General features: G+C 43.6%; 1 protein-coding gene across 5 annotated transcripts in view; it reads left to right on the plus strand.

Annotated features, from left to right (window-relative positions):
- The window catches only part of HERC2 (HECT and RLD domain containing E3 ubiquitin protein ligase 2), a 268,507-nt gene that overhangs the window by 116,081 nt on the left and 140,389 nt on the right, over window positions 1-12,037 (plus strand). For all 5 annotated transcript variants that reach the window (XM_088454087.1, XM_088454088.1, XM_088454089.1 and 2 more), the window contains exons 33-36: window positions 4,144-4,280; window positions 4,366-4,517; window positions 4,592-4,783; window positions 5,728-5,915. In XM_088454087.1, the coding sequence (XP_088310213.1) occupies window positions 4,144-4,280; window positions 4,366-4,517; window positions 4,592-4,783; window positions 5,728-5,915 (669 nt within the window). The remainder of the gene's footprint in view (window positions 1-4,143; window positions 4,281-4,365; window positions 4,518-4,591; window positions 4,784-5,727; window positions 5,916-12,037) is intronic.

The raw sequence follows: 12,037 nt of genomic DNA on the forward strand, positions 1-12,037 counted from the left end.
GCGAGTCTGAAACAGACACTCTATTACATTGGGCGAGTTGATTGTTTTCAATGTGAAAACATCTGGATGCGAGTTTGAGAATGGAGAGCTTTAGTAACTCTGAAAAATGCGAGTTTTAGTGAACAGACACCCTATTACATTGGAGAGTTGTGAAAAATTGCGAGTTTAGCACCAAACTCGCAATTTAACAAAACAGACTAACTATTACATTTGGCCCTATATATCATAAGATTCCCTCTTCGTACGTAGAGTGTTTCTGGTGAAATGTTTCTTCCTTCTCCATTCTCTGTCTCCTTGCTGCGATGATTAGTTACGAACTGAATGCCTGTGTCTGGGGGCAGGGGATTTAGTGAGGAGGACCAGTGCATGCTGGGAACTCCAAAGCTTTGCTGTTTGGTGCAATGGATGTCGTCCAACTATATATCCCAAGGTAATTCGTGTGGACCCTATGGATCTTGAAGAAAAATAATTATCAACAGGTATGTTCATACCATAATTCTGTATTTCTTCTGGCTATAGCATCTGCTCATCCGGGTATCTGATTTAGGGGAGCTTTCATGTTGCTCCCCCTTTTTAATATTTCATCAGGACAAGGCTGTTCTTCGTACACACGCAGATTTCCTTCCCAAGGTGGTTTCTCGCTTCCACCTGAATGAGGAAATTGTGGTTCCGGCATTTACGTCACCTGACCTCTCGGCAGGTGAGGCCTTTTTGGACATGGTCCCTGCTCTGGTCTACGTGGACTGCACTACTTCCATCAGGAAATCGGACTCCCTCTTTGTCCTATATGGATTCCACAGAATGGATGGCCAGCTAACAAACAGACTCTGGCCAGATGGATTCGCGTATCTCACAGGCTTACACGCAGACTGGCCTTCCTATTCCAGCTTCAGTATCTGCTCATCTGCTCATTCTACTCGCTCTGTGGGTCCCGGCCTGGTGCCTCGGCTGAACAGCTATGCAAGGCAGCCACCTGGTTTTCTGTCCACACCTTTCTAAGGTTTTATGCCTTTGATACATTTGCCTCTCAGGATGCTTCCTTCGAGCTTAGGGTTCTCCGAAGTCCATAGGGCACCCACCCTGACGCTCCTAGCTTCTATGAGTTTCTTCTCCTGGTCATTTGTTTCCTTCTCTGTGTGAGAGTGTGATTCTTCAGTGTACCAAGTCTTCCTTCTCTCCTATCCTGCTCCTGTCTTGGGCTTGTTAACAAAACTGCCCTAAGGCTGTGGGGGAAGGACCGGAGCATCCTGAGATTGAAAAGCTTTGCTATTGGTGTCCGGTCCTCCAGGTCCCAGTGTAGTGTCTTTTTCGTTGGAATGTGCATCTTAGCTGCAACACGATGCAACAAAACCACTTCACCACATTGCTCTGATTAATGACATGCGATGCTTGTATATCTGTGTGCGACTGAGTCTGAATCTGTACAGTGAAAGTTGGTGTGAATAAAATCTGCGGCTTCTGCATCATAGCACTTCGTATACAGATTTAGACTCTGTTGCACACATATACTTTATTTAAGCGTTGCATATCATATTAATCAGTGCAGTCTTGCAAAGCATTGCAATGTAACACCGTTTGAGTGAAAAAGGCATTAAGCGCAAGTCGAGTTGCCTGGGACCTGGCGCACCGAGATGTGCTTTTTGGCGCGAATGCTGCAATAGTATATGAGGTCACATCTGTAGGTTGTTGTCTAGTGAGATCACCACAATAGCCTCTACACTGTAGAAAAGTCCACAGATGGACAATCTTTTATGCTGCGAGTGCGACCTCCCCCATCTTGGGTCAAAAAACAAAAACAGGGGTCACCTCATTTAATGCAGCAGGTTTTCTTTTTAAATGGTTTGCATGGTTAGGCTACCATATAGTTTCCACAATTGTATAGATCAAAGACATTGAAAACTAGCTAAGAAACCCTTCCCCAAAATACATTATTTTCATGAGCAGATTTTATGAAAACCTCTGTGTAGAATCTTGCGTTTTTGCTATTCTGGAAAGTTATATCCATGCCGAAGCAAGACCAACAAAGGATTTCTCTTTTTGGTGTTTTTTTAAGAGAAAAATGTATACACATTTGCTTTTAGTTCACTTTCATTCAGTAAGAATAATCACTGGGTTTGTGTTTTGGCCATTTTGGATAGGTCTTCTTTGCTGTGTTGGAATAACATTAATCTTCTGGGAAAATAAAATCCACATGCCTATCCACTGTGCTGGAATTGGGTAACTTATATCTTAGTCAGATTTTTGGAATGTCCACAGCAGCAAAGTATTTTAGTAGGTGTGGTATGAAAATCGATATTCAGAATGTTGACACCAGAATGTCAACAGTCAGAATGTTGACATGGACATTATGTCGACAAGAAAAAATGTCGTTGTGCGATGTCAGACCGGAATCGTCTGATCTCGGGAACAATGCTGCAGAACGGCGCTCACTATCGCAAGTAAAGCTAACTAAGGGGTGGTGGAGGGGTTTAACATAGAGAGACAAATGGAGAGGGGTAAAGGGAAGGCTTAGTGATGTCTTGAAAAAATTATGGAGACCCTAAGGGAGCATCGAACTGAGAACGATTTGGAACCACTGCCCTAACCTATACCATAACAATAACACAAAGTACTGCTAACATTCTGAACATGACAACATTTTAACCGTGTTGACATTTTTGAATCTCAACATTTTTCTTGTTGACTTTGACCAAGTTGGCATTGTGACTTGATCCCATTTTAGTAGATTACATTCATGAGGGCAAGCCTGCCTAGAATCAAGGCCGTATCATAATGTGGAGCGTTTAAAGCGGGGTACACACTGAACTATGTGCTGCATCAACGATATCGCTGAACAATTTCCCTTGAATTCAGGACAAATTATATTGGGTGTACACACTGAAAGATATCTATGATCGATATCTTTCAGTAAAGTCATCCTGCCACATCTCTGAACAGGCAATGCTTAACGATATCGTCCAAATTGGCCTGCATGTACGGACGACCAAAGATATCGTTGTCGTCCATTCGGGAACGCGCAACGTTGGTCGTTCATTGCATACACACTGAGCGATATGAATGATATATCTTTGAACGATATCGTTCAAAGATAACTTCTCGTGTGTATGCCCCTTAAGAAGTGTGGTATAATGGATCGACAGTAGGTCGACTCACAATAGGTCAAAAGGGTGACTGACAAATGTTCAAAGGTGCATAAGGTTGACATAGTTAATGGGTTATCAGGTTCAAATGGTCATCACTGTTTTTTAATATCATTTAATCCAAACCCTATCCTAGTGTCTCGAATACTCCCCTTGGTGCCTAATACAAACTCTCCCTCTAGTCCCTAGCCCTCACCCTAACCTTAAAAATGTTGAAAAAACATAAAAATGTCGACCCTGCCGACCATCTGGTGTCAACCTATTCACTGTTGATCTTCCATCCTTATATCAGTTTAAGCAGGATGTCAAAGAACAGGGCAGCTACAGTATTTGCGGTGTCTGAGAAACTAGTTATGGTTTCAAATAAACTTCTGTATGAGGTTATATATCCAGCTTGTTGTTTATACGCAAGTTCTAAATCAGAGTTGCACACAATTCTGAGCACGGATCTCATGACTGCCCATGTCTTCGGGCCTGGATATGCAACTTTGAGCTTTGGGCAATTCAGAATCTTTTGCATCAGATCATCACTTGCAACTGCATGAGTATAACTGAGCGTCAATGTGGGGTTTACTTGTAGGATAAGGAGTCTGTGGGCATGTTGATGGGAATTGGCGGGATATTCAGAGATGAGCATATGTAGAGATCTATCCGACTTTAGACTGATCTCCTGCACCAAGGATGAAGCTGGTGCAGATTTGTGCTGTTTTCATGGCTGCTGCTTTCACCAGCTCTAAATAAGGCCCTTAAGATTGCATTATCCGTTACCGTTTCTCCATTTTAATGTATGCCGTATTTGCTTTGGTCACATCGTTTGATCTAAGTGTTGATGTTGTTTTTTCAAGAATACTGTTGTGTTTTTCATAAATGGCTCCATCTACTGTTTTTTTAGGGGATTGGTTCACTTTAAGTGTGTTGAGCATTTCCCTAATTATTTTTCTGGGGCAATGTGTAAACCTTTATTTTCAGATTGTTCTTATTTGAATGTTATTGTTGATTGTAGCTTGAGAGAGCAGAAGTTCGTCTAGAAGGAATCGACACTATGCTAAAACTTGCAGCAAAAAACTTTATACTTCCATCTGTACAATATGCTATGTTTTGTGGCTGGCAGAGACTTGTCCCAGAGGGAACAAATTTGAGGTAAATTTTTTTTTTTTTTAAAGCTACTTTTGCTTTTCTGCAGATAGGTTTTTGTTCCATGTTTAAGTTGCTTTTTGTATTATAGTGAGCCACTGACAGACTGTTTGAAGGATGTTGATCTTATTCCACCTTTTAACCGAATGCTAATAGAGGTGACATATGGCAAACTATACGCCTGGGCCATACAGAATATTAGAAATATATTACTTGAATCGACTATCAAATTCAAAGAAATGGGTAAGTACCTCTAGGAGACTTGTGGCTTTCTGTGTAAACCATTGTAGAAACCTAAAATTTCATTTTTATTTTAGGCATTCAACCTGTACCTCTTCAGACAATTACCAATGAGAATCCTTCTGGACCAAGCTTAGGGACCATTCCACAAGCCAGATTCATGCTAGTTATGCTGAACATGCTGACACGGCAACATGGTGCAAATAGCCTCAGTCTGCTATTCAATTCTGGGGTACTGGCCTTGACTCAGACCATCCTCCGATTGATCGGTTGGTTTCCATATTGGAACGTTTATATAATTGCTGTGAAAATAGAACATTTTTTGATAACTTTCATTAATCCGCTGCCATTATCTGTACTTTTGCTTGTTGTGACTGTACAAAGACAAGGAGACCCTTGGACTGACTGTGCTGGGTTTATTCACATACAGTAGGGCCTGATTCAGCAAGGATCGCTATTGCGATTGCAGCTGCGATTACACACACAGTTCAACTGCGATAGTATGGTAATTAATTGTGATCGCTATGCCGCTGCAGCACTACATAAGGACGCCCAGTTTACTTTACACACATCTGTAATCCTTAGCAAGACTGCGAAAACATCAGTACAATAGAGTTCCATCGCAGCACACTTGCACAAGGTCTGACCTTACTGAGAAATTGCTAACGTCAGCGCACGCTTGGAGGCCTCAGGCTGCATAGGGCATCACAGTGGATAATTTATGCACGCCCATACAACGATGTTCAAATGCACTGGCATGCCTGCGTTTCCCTGAGCACCCCCTCGTCACCACTCACAAATGGCACTTCTTGTCATGCACTCTGCGATGGGTCTGCGTAGTCACTGCGATCGCAGTCCTGATTGCAGTGGCCGGCACGCTCACTGCGATGCCTGCGCAGTACGCAACAATCTGCTGATTGCGTGCGTATTGGCAACTGCGATCCAAGCTAAATCAGGCCCATAGATGACAGTTGCTCAAAAAGTTTGTACAAATTGCATTTACCTGCTGGCTTGTTAGATTTTCTGTAGACATGTATTTGTTCTACTATTTAATATTTTGTGTGTTTTTTTTTTTTTTGTAGTCAGTGGATATTTCCCTGGCCTCTAGTTGGGGGACACTGTATACCGGCTGAATAAACCATAAGCTAAATTGTTAAAAATGAGGATCTCTTTGTAAAATCACTTTTATGTATTTATGATCTGGTTTACCCAGGTCCTAGTTCTGATAACTGTGAAGAAGATTCAAGTGCATGCGTAATAGGAGCCTCTGCCACTGTGCTGGAAGAGTCCAGAAAGGAAACTGCACCAGTGCAGCTCCCTGCCTCTGGGCCAGAGCTAGCAGCCATGATGAAAATTGGAACCAGAGTGATGAGAGGAGTAGACTGGAAATGGGGAGACCAGGTAGGCTCTTGGTTTGCAGAGTCTTCCAAATAATAAATTCTTGAAGTGCTTTACTGTGGGTATCTGTTTTTATCCATCAATTGTTGTTGTGCCAAAACTCATCATCTTTTAAGGGAGTGCACTATTTGACATGTAATTTTATCTGTTTTCCATGATTCTTTTATGGCAGAGACTGAATTAGTCTAAGTTGGATACTTTGGAAAAGTTTTCTTTCTTTTCTATCATATTCTATACTTGAGAACAATAAACTTACATTTGTAGTGAACTATGTTCTTTTTCTAACGACTTCCCACAGTCTAGGAAAAAAGACAGTAAAATGGAAACACCATCTATAAACTTTTTGATTAAGTTTATCATTGTGCGCTCACTGTTACTCAACAGATTTGGATAATAAAATTTAACACAAGTATAAAAATCCTGTTTTCTCATCATGCAATTGGTGACACTGGAACATAGGTTTGCACTTTCTGAATAAACCTGGTGTATTTTGCTGCAAAAAGACATCAAATTTCTAGAATTTTGAAAAGTTTTAACTGAAGCGCTTCTGAATACCTGACAGAGCACTGCACCACCCCCGAATAAGCGCTTGCTGTTCTGGGCGAATGTCTATACACTGCAAGGAAGTTTCCCTGCCACAATGGAAGCATGTCAAATCAATCTGATCCATCTAGCTATAATCTGTTTTGATGTAGACCAACCTATATTGTAGGCATGAACTTTCATGTCCTTTTGATATATATCTGCAGTTCCCGAATAACCAATAATAAGTGAAGATATCGGTCTTCCTCAGTAGACTGCTTCCTAATCAGTTAATCAGTATCAAAATCAGAATGTCCTCATTTAGATGCCACCTTTTTAGGCTCTCCCAATTTTCATACCCTCTGGGCGGTGGAAATAGCCAGAAAAAACATGGTTTTCCAAATTGTAAAAAACTTCACGTCCACTGAATAAAGTTTCAGTAAAGCCCTTAATTCCGTGATCGCGCTAATCGAAAGTTTGTGGGTCCCAGGGACCCCTCACTTTAAGAAATTGGGTTCCTACTCCAACTGTTTTTGGGTCCCATCAGATATTATGAAGAGTGAGGGCAGGCAGCTGTTAGGATAGTGCTGGGGGCAAGTAACAATTGAGGTAGAGGGGGTTAAGGACAATCAACATTTGGTGTAGAGCTGGGGGTAAAGGCAGACAGCAGTTGGAGTAGAGCTGGGGATAGAGGGGAGTAAGGGCAAACAGCAGTTGCGAAAGTGCTGGTGGAAAAGGAAGGGGCTAGGTGCAGATACTGCTGGGGTTACGGAGGGGTCAAATGTAGATAGCAGCTGGTGCAGTACTTGGGTGCAAGGAGGTGGTTGGGAAAGGCAGTGCTTGGGAATAGGAGGGGGCAAGAGTAGACAGCTAAAAAGTAGTCGTAGTAGCAGCAGCTGGCCCATCCTCACACCCCCCCAACTATTTGCCAAACGGTAGTATCCCTTTGTGGCCGCCCGCCCACCATTCTTCATTGTCATCAGCAGCCGTAGGAATTTACCCTCATCCCCCACAGAACCAAATAGCCACCTGCTCACCCCCACAGCACAAAACCCGGGGCAGGGGCAAACGCAGGATTTTCTGGGGAAGTGGGGGCGGGTTCTATAGAGAGAGAGAGAGAGAGATGTATAATGTATATACTCTATCTCTATCAGATGTATATGTATCTATAGCAATCAATCTCTACCAGATGGGAACATAACTGAATAGTTTTTTGTTTTTTTCTGAAGGTGCCGGTACACAAAACATAGCTCTGACACCCGCGAAGCCACACCCTCCAGTTCTGATTGGCCCACGGGCCAATCAGTCAAAGAACTGGGATGATCATGGGTTGTTGAAGCCATCGATGGTCATCCATTGCATAGTTAGTTACCATCGATGGCCACTTTCTATTTTGTTATCGATGGTAACCATACCGATGGCCATCCCTAGGGAAAGACAAGTGTCCTGGACTGCAGGGCTGAAAGCCACACATGAGGGGACCGGGCTAGCCGTCTCTCTGTGCGGCACTAGTTTACCTACACCTGGGCAGACTGTACACAGACTACTGGTGACTGGAGCTTAGCTCCCGCCACCCCTAAGCAGATTGGCCGCACTCAGGGGGACAGGGAAGCCCACTCCCTGGACCCCCCAGTGCTGAGGGCAGAAAGGGGGACCAGGCAAGCCAGCTCCTGGTACCCCCCAGAGCAGAGGGTTAACGGCAGCTGAGTGCTGCAGCCGAGCTGAGCCCAGCAGCTGCAGTGATTTGAGCTGTTTACCCGAATCGGCTCCAGCACTACCCGGACTGCAGGGCTTGGTGCCGGATTGAATTAGTGGCAATAATATCGGCCGATTTTTTTTTTTTTTTTTTTTTGTTTCGCTGATATCGCACCTGCGATAATAGGATAGACTGAAACAGGCGAAAAGCTTTCTCCACCTCAGACGAGGGAAAAAAAAAAAAATCTAAATCCCGATTTTTGCCTACAAACGTTGGGTTTTCTTTCAGAACCCTTTGGACACCCCACCTAATGATAAATGACCCCAACATTTTTTCGTAAGTTGCGTACTTTGTTGAAAAACAACTGCGCAAATTTTGGGTGAAAAAAAAAAGCCCCGTTGAAAATATTTGACGTATTTCGTCTGATTTTTTTTTGGGGGGGGGTGGTATGTATGCGTCATGTGTTTTAAACATTGCACGCTGGCGCAGCAGGCAGTTTTTTAACGTTCTAAAATTGCGTTTTTACGACATGAAAATATACTTGCACTCATTTTATAGTACCCCCAATTTACGTGGAACAATAATTTCCTGGAATTATTATTATTTTTTTTTTATCATTTTCAACGACTTTGTGCAGTCTTTTTTTTCTACAAAGTACGCAACTTATGAAAACTGTTTTTTTGGGGGGGGTAATTTATCATTGGGGAGGGAGGTGTCTATTTGTGGCTAAAAATGTGGGGATTTCTTTCAGAACCCTTTAGACCACCCCCTCACCCAATGATAAATTACCCTCCAAAATGTTTTCGGAAGTTGCATACTTTGGTGAAAAAAGACCACACAAAATCATTTAAAGTTATTAAAAAAAAAAAAAAAAAAAACATTTTTCCAGGAAATTATTGTTCCACTTAAATTGGGGGTACTTTAAAATGGGTGCAAGTATATTTTCGTGTCACAAAAAATGCAATTTTAAAAAGCGTTAAACTGCCTGCTGTGCCAGCGTGCGATGTTTAAAACACTTGACGAATACATAGCGCCCCCCGAAATATCAGATTCAACAGGTTTTTTTTTCCACCCAAAATTGGCGCGGTTGTTTGTCGACAATGTACGCAACTTACGAAAAAATGTTGGGGCAACTTATCATTGTAGGGTGTCCAAACGGTTCTGAAAGAAATCCCCACATTTGTAAGCAAAAATAGGGATTTTGCATTTTTTTTTTCTCCTGGTCTGAGATGGAGAAAATTTTTCGCCTGTTTTTTTGGCGAAAAACAGCAGATTTAATTTTTTGAGAAAATCGGGCGATTTTGCCGCCGACTAAAACGCCTGTTTTTCGCCTCTAATTGAATACGCCCCTAAGTGGCCCATGCTTGGGACTGGGAGCTTTGCTCCCAGTACCCCAGCACCGCTGGGGTGTGCTGACAAAGCCCATGTAATGAAAAAGGGTTTTAAATGCATTATAAAACTGTGTGCAACACTGAGCCAGAATGCTGCTGTGTGTAAAGCCTGATGCTGTGCACTGGCGCAGAGGATGTGTATGGTAAATGTATTTTAAATGTATTTTAAATGTATCCTTTAAAAAGCAAAATTGCACTTACCTTTGTTCCCTGAAAGTCCCAGGGGATCCAGGGGTCTGTGTGGGTTGCTGGATCCCTCAGTAACTTCCAGGGAAGCAGGCTGTCCTCCCCTGCATCCTCATGCCTGAAAGTGGTAGGAGGAGGTGCATGGGGAGCTGGCCAATGCAGCCAGCTAATGGTTTTGGGGGAGCTCCAAAGAGCTTCCCCTCTGTAGCCAGAAAACCCTGCCTGGGGTCCTTGGTTGCCCACCTCCTGGAGCTCAGATTCATGCTAGAGGTGACAGGTTTGGTCCCTTAGCAGTCCTGGAAGTACATTTTGGAGGTAACAATTTGTTCATTCAAGACGTGACGGAGCCGAGGCGTCGCTTAGCCCTGCGGGTGGGCTCAGGCACAGGGGAGTGACCACTCCCACTGTCCATAGGGAACAATGTTTAAGTTGGGCATGCAAGGCACATGTACTTAAGTTGTTTGGGTGAAAACCCCCTGTGGTAATGTGTATTAAACATAAGAGAGCATGTGAGCCTTTTGAGGGATGTATATATTTTTTGGACATCAAGAACTGCTGTAACGCTTTTGTAATGCTGATACCCCCCAAAGGGAATAGTCTTTTTTTTTTTTTTTTTTTTTTTAAGACTAACCCGAGCAATAAACATCTTTTCTTTACAATGACTGCATCTGAATCCTGCGACAACTGCGCGAAATGCTATTCCGTTCTTCTGCTGTGCTGGATTGAGCCCAGTGTCTCCAAGCTCAAACCCTCTGCCAGCTACCATACAGTCTATTGCGAAGGATCAATGGGTATCAGGCGACACCAATCAGGAGGTGTGGCCGCAGCTCATTGACTCTTACACAGCAGCAAGCGTTTCCAGGGCCAGTGAAGGACCTGGTGGTGGCAGCAATGTTACATGCCATTACATGACTGCGCAGTGGGAGTCCGTAACAGGCGGTTACTGACGGTAAGCGAGAATCCCTGATACCCCAAGATCCAGTGGGTATCAAGCCTAATCAGTGATCGTGTAGAGAAGTGAGGTAATCCGGTCACACATACACATACATACATATTAAAGCATATGTACTGTACATAATCTGTTTGTTGGGGCGTTTCTAGGTACCCAAAAAGAGATCGCATGATCTGCAAGACTCTATTATGGAGCACTCTTATAGCCTATATGAATATTGAAATAAAATATAACTTTTAATGTATCAAGAAAACAGATTAAAATGGACTTACAAAACAAAACCAAATAAATAAAAATATTTTTAAAGAAAGATGTGTAAGGTTTAAACCCCTGGTCTTTCCGCCTTTCCCATATCCTTTTCCTTTCTGCAGTCAGGTTTGGATTTGGGCCCTTGGCTCTCATCCTTGAAGGTCCAGATTTTTGGCTTTTCTGTCCTTTTTCAAGGAAGTGACAGAAGTGCGCACTTTTTCTGGGGGTTCTCCATTTTCAGCCACCATTCGTTTCTCCTGTGGCTCCCTGGGATCTTTCTTTAGTTCTCAGAGTTCTCCAGTCTGCTCCATTTGCGCAGTTCCCGACGGTGGAATAGCGTTGGCTTACATGGAACACTGTGTTTCTACTAGCCATAGCATCAGCCCGGAGGGTGTCTGATCTGAGCGCTTTGTTGTGTCGCTCCCCATGTCTTATGTTCCTTTGGGACAGGGCTGTATTGAGGACTCGCCTGGGCTACCTTACCAAAGGTATCCCGCTTCAATATTAATCAAGACAGTAGTTCCTGCATTTCAGACTAAGGGTCCAACTCAGCCGGAGACTTCGTTGGATGTGGTGAGGGCTCTCCGGCTTTGTCAGGAGGGACCAGAGAGATCCGCAAGTCGAACTTTCTGTTGTCTTATATGATGTTCATATGAGTGGCTGGCTGGCTACTTTGGCCCTTAGCGAACCTTCCTACCCCTGCCGTGGTAACTGCCCATTCCACCCGGTCAGTGGGGACTTCGTAGGCAACTGTAAGGCTGCCACATGGTATCTGCTCATATGTTAATCAAGTTTTATGCATTGATACTTTTGTGTCCTCGGTTGCCGCCTTCGGGCGTTCTATGCTCACTGTCCCAGAGTTGTCCCTTTGTCCCCCTAGTGGAGGAAGAATAAAAGGCGACTTACCTGTTAAGTCTTTATCTTCAATTCCATAGGGAACACGGTGCACGCCCTGACGCACCTGTCTGCTGGGGGGGTGTTTTCTTGGTGACTGGTTCGGCTGTACTTTCCATGGCGTGTATGGTTCTGTATGTATGCCGGCCTTCCTTCTCCTCTGCCTCGCTCCTGCCGTGTGGTTGCAAACTAAACTTAGGTCCCAGTGGCTGGGGGCGGGGTATAGAGGAGAGAA

Source organism: Taudactylus pleione, unplaced genomic scaffold, assembly GCF_031769625.1.
Source record: "Taudactylus pleione unplaced genomic scaffold, aTauple2 ptg000609l, whole genome shotgun sequence".
Taxonomy (NCBI): domain Eukaryota; kingdom Metazoa; phylum Chordata; class Amphibia; order Anura; family Myobatrachidae; genus Taudactylus; species Taudactylus pleione.